Source organism: Thalia democratica, unplaced genomic scaffold, assembly GCF_965202585.1.
Source record: "Thalia democratica unplaced genomic scaffold, ktThaDemo2.hap1.1 HAP1_SCAFFOLD_1556, whole genome shotgun sequence".
NCBI classification, from domain to species: Eukaryota; Metazoa; Chordata; class Thaliacea; order Salpida; family Salpidae; genus Thalia; species Thalia democratica.
This window is the reverse complement of record NW_028140398.1, coordinates 1-14,241: the sequence shown is the minus strand read 5'-3', so window position 1 is coordinate 14,241 and position 14,241 is coordinate 1. Positions and strand designations below refer to the sequence as shown.

Here is a 14,241-nt window from a genome sequence, read left to right as displayed (position 1 = left end):
TACAAAAAAAATATTATTTGTTATTTTTAACTGTTTTTACTCATAATTTATTTTTTTATTTTACAGTATACAAGTTACAAATTTAAGTCCTATGAGTAGCTTGAAATCATATCTTAAGATTTAAACTTAAATCATATCTACCTTTTTTTATCTTTTTTGTGCGATTTTTAATTAGTTTAACAGTTTAACATTGTGCTTCTTTTTTAATATAGTATTCAATTAAACAATTTTTACTAAACTATTATTATTGTAATAACTAATTTTTCTTAGTTTGTTCTTCATTAGCACTACATGAAGCTTAAAGCTTATGATCCAGCCGGATTCTACTAAGTGGATCTAGTAGACTACTGTTCTAGACAATCAATAACTACAAAAAGTTTTTTTTTTTTCTGATACGTATGTTTCACTTTTCTGTATGACAGAACATGTGTTTAGTTAGTTCATTACAATAATGCGATAAAACATGAAAGATCTGATTCGATGTAGAGAGCCTCTCTATTTTTGCATTTCAGCATTTATAACAACACTGCAACTTTTTTTGTTTGCAAGTAAATTTATTAGAAAAGTATATTACCATTTAGCAAATTAAACAAGTTTCAACTATCATTTTGATGATTTTGAAAAACAATTACCAATTGAAAACAAAATCTATACGTTTGAAAAAGATTATAGATTCAAAAAATAAAAATATATATGTTAACTACACTTAATTAGAACGTTTTTACTTTAAAACTCAAAGTTGTTTTGCAAGTGTTCATTTAAATTTAAAGTATTTAAATTAAAAGGAAGACATTAAAATGTTAGCTTACAATTTAATTACTAATCGATAAGCAGCATTGTATTTAAAATAACATCTGTTAGTCATAACAAATAATATTTTGTAGAGTATGATCCATAATTTAATTCAAATACAAGTATATCAACTGTTTTTTTGTTTAAAAATAACTTAAAACTGTGATTGTATGACACTTGTTCTGTAATATCATATAATAAAATCATAACTAATTAAACAGCGTTGCCACTTGTTTTTCAAAAATTTTTCCAGGTTTTCAAAATTTCTTCCAGGTTTTTAAAAGTAAACATTTTTGGGTCTACTTTTTGTTTTAAGTTAAGTCTAAGGTAAGCAACTGTGTTATATAATATAAAAACATTAAAAAGATAAAAAAAAGCTACTTTAAATATGTTTTTTAATAAAAAAATTTTAATGATGACGAAAAATTTTTACTTATATGATAGAATTTTTAAATCAAATCGAAATTTCACTACTGAACATTTGAAAATTGTTAAAATTCAAGATTTTTCCAGGTTTCTTTGTTCAAAATTCCAGGTTTTTTTCAAAATTTCTCAAATTCCAAGTTATTTTTGCCTAAATTGTCAAATTCCAGGTTTTTCCAGGTAAAGTGGCAACCATGATTAAAGCTTAACCTTGACCTACGTAAAAAGATAACTATCACAAAATAAAAATCTTAAAAAGAAACATAAAGTTTGAAAACTCTTCGTGCATATTTCACCCTTCGTTGTTATTAGAATCCTACCCGCTCAAAAAAGTTTCGCTTGCCATAGTTTTTTATACAATCATAAAATTTATATTTAGTACTATTATTTTTTCCACAAACTTAAAATATTAATACTTGTTGTGTATCGAAATTTCATCGTGAATGTGAAGTTAAGTATTTTTACAATTAGAATTTTTTCTGCAAGACTAGTAAGTTTTTAGTTTACTATCATATTTAAATTTTGGCTTTGAAAATGTTTTCAACACAACAAGTTATACACGACAAATTAATGTTAAACATAGCGCTTAAGTAATTATCAAAATTAGTTGTTTTAATTCATAATTTTAGCTGGTGATCTACCGGATGCACAAATTTCGGATCCAGATAGTTTTTTCAAATCAGGATCTTTTAAATCACTAACAATTTTGGTATCTAATCTAATACATGTTTATAAGAAATTTTTTGCTCACTTTATGTAAACCATTTATTTTTGAAAAGCTAATTGATTAATTTCATTCAGCACATCATCAGAATAAGCTGGCTAAAAGCTTATAAGAATATGATGTAAATTTAGATATGTATAAAAATTCATAAATGTCTAGCTAAAACCAGTTTAATATAATTTAAAAATCATCATATGTAACTAAATTTACACCACATTCTTATCAGTTTTTAGCAAGCTTATTCTGGCGATGTGCTAAATGAAATTAATCAATTAATTTTTTTTAATGAGTGATTTATGTTTGAACTTTTTAGTAAAGACCAGTATTAAAACCAAATTTTTCAAAACATAAACTAACAGAGAGTTGTAAATTTTTATAAAAATGCAAAAAAAAGTTTTCACAAAAAATGCGATATAAAAATAAATTGTATATATAAAGTTTGGTAGAAACAAACACTTTTGCATGTGAATAAAAATAATAGAGTAATAAAAGGTAATAGAGCAGCCATTTTCAAAATAAGTTTAAGAAAAATTAAGTCTGCGTAGAATTGGTACGAAAAGTTCACTATAAACTTTCTACATTAAATTTTTTTTATTTAAACAGAATTGAATGCATATGACACTGCTGTACAGCAAGCAAATATTCATGTAAAGAAAAAAAAACATTAGTTTTATACAAAGAGCGAGACTAAAAAAATAGTTTTTTCTCTAATCATTATTTGTCGTACAACATCATTTATTTGATGCAGTACAAAAAACAAAATATAGCAAAGTAAACTTTCAATTTCACCTAAGGAATATAAATCAAGTTGTTTGCTGTACAGTTGAAAAAAGTATTCAAAGTTTAAATTTTTTAAATAAAGTAATTTTAGCCTACTTTTACGCTACAAAATAAAATTGTTTACTTGCCAGAAACTTTTTGCAACCAATAAAACATTCAATGAAGTCCTCGTCGACAAGTATAGCAAAACTTAAAACATCAAGCAAGGTTTGGTAAAAATTTTATGATGTAAAAAAAAAACAAAAAAGGTTTACCAACCACAAAGTTTTTTCTTCTAAACAATCTGTTCAATGTGGTCAATTTTTTTTTACCGATAATTTTTTTTATTTTCTCAAATCACAATTAGCATTCCTAATCAAAGTTCTGAATGAAGCAAGCTATGGTACCAACTTTATGATAAAAAATCACAAATCACTAATCGAAGTACTGTATGAAGTCCTCGTTGAAGTTGACGTGCAGCTTGCGGTTCTGGTCGGCGAACTCGTAGCACTTCCTCCGCACCTTCTCCCTTCCCCTCTCCCTCTTCCTTTCCTTCTTCTGGTTGCCGGTACCTCCCCCGTACTTGAGGTACTCCATGTAGTTGACGCCGTGGTGTTTGATCATGCGGTGGTGGTGCAAGACTCCCCAGTACTCCTCTTCCTCGTAACCTGCGCGTGAAGGAATTGAAAGTTTCGAAACAATTTGCAATCAGTTAATTTGCAATACCTAAAATCAGTACAATAAAATAAAAATATTGAAAAAAAAATTAAACAAAATAAAAACTCCCAAATACTCATTCGTGACCCGTGAAAAAATAAAGTTTAATCTTGTTTAGAGAAGAGTTGGCACTATTTTTGACAAAAAAATTCTGAGTGACCAAAAACTAGCTGGCCTAAGTTTATAAAAAAATTGCAAAAATTAATTAATTTGAGCCATAATTTTTTTTTTTTAATTACTGTGAAAACCTTTAATATCTAAAACTACTCTTTTTCGTATCCTGTGAAAGTAAAATTTTTCTTTTTTTTCCGCAGGATAACCTTTATTTGAGTCAAATAAATCAGCCTGAGCTACGTCGAGTTAGCTTTAACAGGATTGAAATGTTTTTGAAAAATTTCTCCAGATTTTCAAGATTTTTCCAACGTTTTTATAATTACATGTTTTAGGTCTATTTTTATTATAAAATTAAGTTTAACGTAAAAAACTGTGTTAAATAGTATAAAAACATTGAAATTATATCTTTAAATTTTTTCTTTTTTAATAATTTTTGGTGATAACAAAAAAAAATCTATATATGCGATAAATTTGTTTGTGTCAAATCGAAATTTTACTACTTAACATGTACAAATTGTTCAAAATTCAGGGTTATTTTCAAAATTTCTCAAATTCCAGGTTTTGCAAGGATTTCTAAGCCTAAATTGTCAAATTCCAGGTTTTTTCATGAATGCAGGCTTTTGGGCAACCCTGATTTAGTCTTCCTGAGTTTGCAAGAAAATCAAAAATAATATTTAATTTGGGTCATAAACATAGAAAAACAGTTTTAATCAAATTTAATCTCCTAAAAATACCAGAATAATAGCTCAAAGACCTGATAAAGAGATAATCTGATATTTATTGAAAAACTATCTTGATGGTATATTAAGTAAGAAAACTAGCTTGAAATTTGCAAAAAAAAAAGGCAAACTAGCCTGAGTAGCTTGAGTGTGTAGCAACCCTGCAGCAATAAACAGAAAACTATATTTTTCTTAAAATTTTCTTCATATAAAAAGTGTGCAAAAAAACTGTACTTCTTGTTGTCGAAAGTTTGAAGTTTAATAATGATATATTACAAGTATTTTCAAAACAAACATACCTTCAAGCCCTCTAACATGGAAAGATTTTTCTTCAAATACGGCCTCATTGGCTGCACGCTTTGTTCTGAACCTGCAAATTAGTTTCATAATATTACAGACTATAAGTAAATTATTTAAATTGTTTGTTTAAAGATAATAGCAATTATTTGTCTGATTTTATCTAAAAAAAACTTATTTCAGTATAATTACTTATTAATAGTTTAATAAAATGAGAAAACACCAATGAACTTTTTAGGCATTAGTTTTTTTTTTTGTATAGCTTGCTGGTTTTATTTTATTTAGCCTTTAAAACTTAATTCGTATACGTTATTAAAAACTTTAACTGTAATTGATAGGATTGAAAACTAACAAACACAAAGGAAAAAGTTAAAATAATTACAGGCCAAACTCTTAAAGATATAAAGGAGCCAATAAAATAAAGTCACTAAGTCAAACTTAAATTCCAAACTAATAACTTATAAACCTCTACATAAATCAATTATTCAAAACCGCAGCATACAAATATTCTTACAAAATATTCTAGCTAAAAACTCAATTTTTTTTTTTTAATAATTTAAACCTAAATTGTTTTTTTTTAAGAAAGTTCACTTATTTTAATCAAACTTCTTTACCTGTTAATCTTATAAAATTTATAAAACAGCAATAAGTTTTAATGCGTAAAGTTTTTGTCGTTCTAACTAGTTTTTGACTTTTAGGATTTAGTATAATGTATCTGTAACCAACGCGTTCTAACTTAAGTTAATATTAAGTTCCATTTCATAAACTCACCTTACAACAGCCCGCATCCCGTTATTCATCCTGTCGACGTAGCACACTTCGCCGTACCTGCCGAAATGCGCCCTCAGCTTCCTGTGGTCCGGAAGCGGTTCCGGCTGCTCCGGGTACGTTAGCATGTCGTTTCTGTAATAAATTGGTGTTTTATACACTATATTAGATATATATATATATATATAATGTTTTCCCAAAGTGAGCCAAGTGGCCCCCAGTGACACATACTCAGGAGGCCATTAGCAGTAATTGGGCCATGAGGTCATAATTTGAAACTTACACTAGATTTTCTGGAGTTGCTGATGAAGACCAAAACAAAGGTCTTAGGTGTTTTTTATGGTAGTTTTTGTGTAATGTTGGTACAAGGGGGCCATAGCTTTTTGAAATTCTCTAAAAGGGGCCATTTGAAAAAAAGTTTGGGAAACCTTGATAAACATATATAATCAACTATAGCGATCTTATATTTGTAATCGTTTTAAGTTAACTGTTTAGTATAAAACGGTTCTGGTTGATTCGGGTGTGCGAATATGTCGTTTCTGATTAATTAAATTATTTATTAGCTACATATTAAACTGTGGGAACGGGTTACAATTGCACGGATCGCTATCGCACGGTGCGTCACTTTTGCACGAGCTTTAACTGTTTTAATTAACTATAACTGATTACTTCTATAAAAGCTTATTCGGATATGTTAGCATGTCTTTTCTGCTTGATATTTGGCATAAATTTTTAATGATAAACTGTTGTTGTTTGACCAAATACAGCCAATTTCTATTTGTGCTAGTTTTTATAATCTAACAAATGAAAACTGGCTTACTGTTAAAGTAGAAGTAGTTTGAAAAGTTTGTGTTAAAACTTGTTAACTGCTATTAAGAATTAATTAATTTTTTAATTGATGTTTAAAACAAAATTCAACGACTTATAGCGCTGAATTTTTGGATTTGCAATGTAAATAAGAAACTGAATTAATAAAAAAAAATTTAAAGTAAGTATTTGAGTTCTTCGAGTTTAAAAATTGAGATCTTCCTTGGATTACACAAACAGAAAAGAATGGAAAAAAATAAGACACTCTGTTAAACTTAAAATTTAACTTGGCATTCTTATTCATTATTAGTAATAAATAGATTTGTTTTTAAAAAATCATTTATATTTCTTCATACATTTTACAACAACTAGGAAAAGAATGGAAAAAAATAAGACATTCTGTTAAACTTTTTTTTTTCATTTGGCATTCTTACTCATTACTAGTAATAAATAGCTTTTTTTTTGAAAAATCATTTATATTTCTTCATTTTATTACAACTAGGCCTGTTGCACATAATCATTTAGGAGCCAAAAAGTGCGAAACTGTCTACAACCACCCTCGTGTGTTGCTACTCAACCTGGTAACAGGTGTAGTTGATTATGGATTTTTTTAATTAACAATGAACCAATACACAAGTAGCTTCGATACACTAGTCTATAAATTGAATAAACTTGTTAAGGGCACTTAAAACAACACATCTAGAATATGCCTTGCGATCAGAAGTAATCATTTTTATTTCTATTTGAATCTTAATATTAACTTCATCACACAACCAACAACCAGTTTCCTCCTTATTAGGACTCATCAGGCAGGTATAGTTGCGAGGAACCGCTGAGATCTGCGGACTCAAGTACAAAGTACTGAAGCGACCGTTTGTGAGAAACTTTATAGAACAACAAACAATAAACTGACTCGTAATCGTAGGGGTTATCCATCACGTGGTTCTTCACTTCGATCAAAACGCCCTCCTTGAACGTGTAGCTGCTCTCCCCGTCCTCCTTATCTTCCGCGTCGTTCTGCTTCCTGTACCTCTTGACCAGGTCCTCGGTGTCCGCCATCGTAACCGAATCTGTAAGCAGCGAGGAGTTAAGTAAAATTTTGAAAAATTTATCAGGAGTTTAAACACAATTAGAACATACCTCAAATCGGAAGTGATCGTTTTAATTACTACTTAAATATTAAAAACTGATATAAAAACGCCATCGTGACCGAATCTGTATGTAGTGGCGAGTTTAGTAAAACGTCAACTTTCAATTGCATTTGTTGAAGTTAATAAAACATGAATTATAATCTTGTTAAGTGTTTGTTACAGAATATATTAAGGAACATCCGACGCCGCAAACACAATTTTCCTACTTTTTAATTCTCAATCAAATTAACAAACAGCAGAAACAAACTTATGTTGGCTCGACTGGCGCTATTTGAGCTTGAAGGCCTTCCGTTTGTCGCTTCTTCGTCCACACTCATAACACTGCCATCTGCAGTTAATTACTTATTTGATTCAAAACTATCAAGTGTAATTTTTGTATTAAGAAATTTAATTTGTACAACATGTACTTGCATATATAATATATGTTTTTTTTTTCCTTATTCAAATTAACAATTAACACTTGTAGATGAGTTAGCCACTTTTTATAGAAGATACTTTTTATTAAGTTGTTGTTTTCAACAAAATCACAAACAATAACATTACTAATTTAAAACAATAGACTAAGAAAAGACACTTTTTTAATAAAACTTGCTCTTGTCTGAACTAACAAACAACAGATAACAAAACCAACTTGTATTGGCTCGGCTGTCCATGTCATCAGAAACATTTGACGGCCTTCCGTTAGCTTCGTCATCGCCACGAGCACTTCCCCTGTTTGATCTGTTTTTCCGGGGACTTCCCGAACCGGAGCCGCTCGTCGAGCTCCCGCCTTCAAAACTCTCGCGCGGGCCGCTGTGAGGCGCTACGGCTGCAGGATCGTCATTTTCGGTCCGGCGGCTCGCAGGGGAGCAATGCGGGCTGGTTCGGCCAGCATCAATGTTGTTCCAGGATGGGGAATGAGTCGGAGAATTTGTCAAGTTATAGTTTGAACTAGTAGGCGCATAGCTTGGTCTATCTGGCGCATAGCTTGGTCTAGTTGGCGCATAACTTGGACTATCTGGCGCATAGCTTGGTCTAGTTGGCGCATAACTGGGACTATCTGGCGCATAACTGGGACTATTTGGTGCATAATCTGGACTATTTGGTGCATAATCTGGACTATTTGGTGCATAATCTGGACTATTTGGTGCATAATCTGGACTATTTGGTGCATAATCTGGACTATTTGGTGCATAATCTGGACTGGTTGGTGCATAACCTGGACTAGTTGGTGCATAACTTGGACTATTTGGCGCATAACTTGGACTGGTTGGCGCATAACTTGGACTGGTTGGCGCATAATCTGGACTGGTTGGTGCATAACTTGGACTGGTTGGCGCATAACTTGGACTGGTTGGCGCATAACTTGGACTGGTTGGCGTATAACTTGGAGTAATTGGGCTACTTGGGCTGTAGTACGGACTACCTGGTGTATAGACAGGGCTGGACGGTCCCCAGCTTTCAGGAGTATAACCTTTGGGGGAGTGTCCTGTTGGAAAGGGTGTAAGGTAGTCTGGTGAGTCAATAGCGACGGGCGGAGGTTCCTGGGACGCGGAATTATTGGGGTGGTGGTGGGACGGACTCTTCGGGAGTTGTTTTCCGCGCCGGGAGTTAGCTTGTCCATCGAGCGTTTTCGAGCAGCAAGGTTTTTCCTGAGAACCGCCTTTCTTTCTACCGCCGTTCTCTGGTTTCCTCTTCAGCTTCTGCAGCTTCTCGTTCCAGTGATTGCCGTCTTTGACTGGCGGGTGCCCCACGGACGGTCGATTTCCGGGAAAATAGTTGCTTTTGGGCAAAATATCAGGGGTTGGTTCTACCATGACAACCGCGGTCGAGTCTTCCCTGTCAACCAGGACGGAGTCTTCCCTGACAACCGGGGTTTCCCCCACTGCGGAGTCTTCTGCGTGCTGGGCGTGGTGCTTGAGGTACGTGTAGACGTTGTTGCCCGTTCCTGTGTTATAAGTGGTATTATATTTAGTGGTATTATATTTTTCTTTATAATGTGTTAAATACGGGTTTTGTTGGTGGTTGAAAACAATATCAAATAAAATGTTCAAAGTATAAAGAAATTAAGTTAAGCTGCCTGTTTTAAATAACTGAAAAACATATTTTTTTTAATTGTTTTCGAGTTTGCAATAAAGTTGTTTTGTTAATTTTTATTGCTTTTAAATTCAATTATTTAATGTACACCGAAATTTGCTTAAAAACACAAGCTTTAACTCATTGGGGTTTTTTATTTCGTTAAAAGATTGAAGTTATTCTCACTCACCGAGACACCCGGGCTTGTACTTGATGAGATTTTTCTGCAGCCCCATGTTTCTGCGCTGCGTCTGCTTGTACCTCTTCTTCAATTCATTCCATTCTTTCTGCGCATATGAAAATAGTTTGCTCTTTGTTCCCGAAATAAAACAATGTAATGAGCAAATTTAAGCCCGCAAACAGTTGAGTGATTAAAAAATTTATTTTTGTTCTCAAAATTTAATCTAAACATTCTAAAAATATTATTATTTAAAATTTTAATCATGGTTTAATCATGGTACCCTATAAATAATTCAATACACCTTAAAAATCAACGTTACTTTAAAAAAATCACAACTATAATCCTACTCGTGGTTTTTAAATCAAAGTTCATAACAAACCCATCTGTAAGCTCGTATTTTCAGCTTCAGGTGATCGGGTCTCATCTGGTTCACGCTCGCCTTCCACTGCCTCGCCTTCCTTCTCCTCTTCGCCCTCCTCTCCACCACCCTCACCTCCGATCTCACTTTCGGTGGTTCCCCCACGTCGTTCGCGCGCTTCTTCCTTTTCCCGCCAACGTTGTCGTCGTCACGCCCCACCGCCTTCCTCTTCTGCTTTTTAAAACTCGAGTTACCTTGCGGGCTTTGAGCAGGATGCTGTTGTTGCGATGACTTTCTCCTCTTCTTGGCGGCCCGCTCCGAGTTGTTTCTCCTTCTCTTCCGTCCCTTCCTCTTCGCGGGGTCTTGCGGTTGCTTGTTGTCGAGGAGCTGGGTGGTCATGGTCCGCATGTTGATGCGCAGGATGGGCGTTTTCCGTCGCAAATTATCGTAAAAGTCACTTTCTAAATGGTGGGATTGGGGGAGAAATATTCAGGTTTATTCACGCAAATTTTGAAAAAAAAATTATACTAAATTGTTATAGTAGTAAAAGGTTGACTGCAAGCAGGGTTGCCAAATTTTTTTTTTTAATTTTCTCCAGGTTTTCAAATTTTTTTCCAGTTATTTAAAATTACATGCTTTAGGGTTTATTTTTAGTTTAAAATAAAGTTTAAGGTAAAAAACAGTGTTATATAGTATAACAACATTTAAAATATACTAAGTAAAGGTTATTTAAATGTGTTTTTGATAAAAAAAATTTATGATGTCAAAAAATTGTTATGTTTATGATAATAACTTTTGGTGTCAAATCGAAATTTTACTACTTAAGATAAAATTTTATTTAAAATTTCAGGTTTTTTTAGCCTAAATTGCCAAATTCGAGGTTTTTCAAGCATTCCAGGATTTTGGCAACCCCCGAGCAAATTATGTTTAAACTGAATAAAAAGTTTGGCTTGAACAATTATTTAAAAAATTTTTAAATACTTATATAATGTTCATATTTTACACAAAATACATAAACACAGTTTTTTTCTTTAGTTTTTTAAGTTTTTGAAAAGAAAATGGTATGCCATTCAAAATTCTTCAAATTCTTAGACAATTTACTAAGTTTGAATTTAACATTTTTTTTTTTCTAGTATAAAAAGTATACAGTAGTTTTTTATTCATTTGATAACTTATAAAGCATAACATATATTTCGGTTTTACAAATTTTGTTTTAAACATCAAAGTTTGTTTTATATATTTGGAATTCACACTTCTATTACATCAAAATAATTATTGAGCATTGGTAACTTTATGTAAAAAATAAATAAAACGCGTGTTTGTTATATAAAGAACTGTAAAGCTAAATTTCCTGTGCATTATGTAGAAAAAATTCAGAAAAGGTTTTTTGTTGTGCAATTTTGTCTGAGACAACAAAATATTTAAAAAAAATTAAAAATTTAACACTTTTCAATTTAGCTATGAAGCAATAAACATTTTTTTAACAACTTAATTATATTTTACATTTCCATAATTATCTTAAGTGGTATTAAAAACTGGTTAAGCGACCTTTTCTAAAATATAAAGCATTAATAACAAAATTAAACTAATTGTAATAATGTTTAAAACTTTTTAAAAATTTTTACAATCATAGCAACATTAAGCTACAAAAACTATGAATGAAAAAAAGCTTAATGGAAAATCATAAGTGGAATGTAAACAAAAGTTTTATGAAGTCAATTAGTACGTCATATAAAATTCTCAAGGGGATCACATCACATTGATATAACAAAAAACAATGCAAAGCGACCGTATTTTCAACAATGCATTATAAAGCTTTCATAAAACGGACTTTATTTGAAACTTTTTTGCTGGAAACTTAAACAAGTACAATAAGTTTATTCTTGGCTTATAAAGTTTGTTTAGCTGTATACTAAATATTAAACAAGATAAATAGCTTTATTGTCTCTGGCAGGAATTAAAATGACATTCAGACCTTTAGTACAATAAAACTTGTAAAATTAAATAATTATTTCCCTATATAATCATGTAAAAATATTTTAAACAGTTTATATGAAGGAAAAATATATACATACATAGATGTGTAAGAATAAACTAGGTAGTACATTCTATTAAAACTAAATACACTTTACTACTCTATTTTAATTAAATATAAATATGAATATAGATATATAAACTTACTTCTTCGTGGAAACATGTCCTCATCATGAAATCTAAATATTATTTTATTTATTAACAAATGTGTTTATGTAGTATGCTTACTAAAAAGATGTATTATAATATTTTATCCAACTTTATTTTGATGACGATGTTGTAAATAATCAATATAAGTACTTGAAATTATCTACTTAAAGTATAAATTCAGAAACTCGTTGGTTATGTTATTAACCAACTCTTACAACAATATAACCAAGAAAAAGGTCTTAATTTCAATTTTCAAAAAATGCGGCAAAATATTAAAGTAATGATATTTAACTTAAATAAGTAAGTTTAAAATAAATAATAGTATCATTTTTATTATTCAAATCCAAAAATTTGAAGCATAATTCAAATCCAAGTGACTACTATTACAAATTATAGTTGACTGATAAATTTAATCAAATAAACTACCTTTTTCCAGTTTTCCACAGCAATCTTGCCAGTCTAGCACGCGCCTTTATTCTGTACAATCTGTCTCTTCTTGTTTCAAAAAACTTCTTCGCTTTTCTTAATTGCTGCACGTTATTAGTTAATAAGATTTTGAAAGCAAAAAAGAATTTTTGAGCGTCAAATTGTTGTTATAAAAAATATACTTATTGGTAGGAATATTCGTCTAACAGTTTTTATTATCATTTTACAAAAAAAAATTACAAAATCTGGTTGAACAAACCTTATGAAGTAATTGTGTTGAGTTGGGCTTCTCGTAAATCTTGTAGTAATTAATTATAACTATGTAAAATTTTACAAAATCTCAGTCATACAAACCTTATGAAGTAATTGTGTTTAGTTGGGCTTCTTGTATATTTTGTAGTAATTATTTATAACTATTTAAAATTTTACAAAATCTCAGTCATACAAACCTTATGTAGTAGTTGTGTTGAGTTGGGCTTCTTGTAAATCTTGTAGTAATGCCGCATCATGCTGCATTGAAACGAATCGGTCGGGTTGTTTATCAGCGTGCAAACCTTCTCCGCATCCTTCTCGCTGTAAAACTCCACAAACGCGAACTGACGAGTCTCGTCTGTTGAGTTGTTAAGTTTAATATATTAAAATTAAAAAACAAACATTAGGTTTGTCAACAAAATCAACTGTATTGATAGCGGTTGTATAAAAAATTAAAAACTCTAATAATTTGAAGTGCAAAAAAAGTACAAGAAAATTTAATTAACAAAATTGAGTTTTTGAATATCTAAATATATTAAATTTTTGAAGAAAAACTATCGCTGTAAAACTCTACAAACACACACTACTTTGTCTCGTTTGTTGGGTTGCTGGTGGTAAAAGAAGTTTATTTCTTTAGGTTTATAGAAAAAATCCAGTAAAAATTTGGCTCTTTGATTTTGATTCTGGTGTTTTAAGGTGTTGCACGACCATTTAAGTTACAATAAAAAAAATCTTAAAGAAAAAATAAGGGGCCGCATTTCAAAATCAAATTAAAGTTCTATTAACACAGTTAAACTATAATAAAAAATATAAATATACAATTCAATATTTTGATTTTTCAACCCATCACAAGTTTTTTTTAAGATTACCTGCAATTTATTTAAATGAACAATGAGTTTTTCTAACATAGCCGGTAATATTTGTCTACTAATTTTGACGTTAGTGTTTTTATAAAAAAATTGGCTCGAATTTAATTGAAAACTATAACTGAAATGAACTTTGTGTGTACAAAGGTTTTGAAGATAAAATTAAATAAGAAATACTTTTTTTCCATAAAAAAACTTCGTAATTAGTTTTTCTTACGTTGATTTGTATTCTTAAAATTAACTTTTTTACAAGTCACATAAAAGTTATAAATAGCTTTGAATAAATTTCAGTTCTCAACTTGGTCAAACGTCTAAACCAATTTATTTTTCAGCTATAGCATTATGTTTAATACTAAGTTTTTCACAAAACTAAAACGTTTTGGCACAAACAGAATATTTACAATTAAGTTTTAGACAGTTGTATATAAATTTACTAAAATTACAAAATAACACAGTAAAAAAACTGAGACTCTCATTATTTTATGACACACGAGCATTTAAAATCAATCTTTATACATTTGATATTGTTTACATGAAAAGTTTGAAAAAAAGCTGTAATAAAAACATACTTGTTTTTCTGTTTTTAGGGCAGTTGACGTGCGCGACGGGCGCAATCTTCGCGCACAGCTCTTTCACCCATGCTTGAGT

General features: G+C 30.6%; 1 protein-coding gene across 1 annotated transcript; it reads right to left on the bottom strand.

The window, feature by feature from the left end:
• Positions 1 to 3,133: 3,133 nt before the first annotated feature.
• On the bottom strand, positions 3,134 to 14,211 carry LOC145848606 (uncharacterized). Its single transcript, XM_082953963.1, has 12 exons — positions 14,163 to 14,211; positions 12,925 to 13,085; positions 12,476 to 12,579; positions 12,047 to 12,078; positions 9,887 to 10,326; positions 9,517 to 9,613; positions 7,903 to 9,198; positions 7,519 to 7,599; positions 7,034 to 7,190; positions 5,317 to 5,448; positions 4,548 to 4,618; positions 3,134 to 3,366 (listed from the first exon to the last, which is right to left on the bottom strand). The coding sequence occupies exons 2-12, from the start codon at positions 12,982 to 12,984 to the stop codon at positions 3,134 to 3,136; spliced, it is 2,703 nt and encodes a 900-aa protein (XP_082810089.1). The 5' UTR covers positions 12,985 to 13,085; positions 14,163 to 14,211.
• Between the last annotated feature and the right edge of the window lie 30 nt (positions 14,212 to 14,241).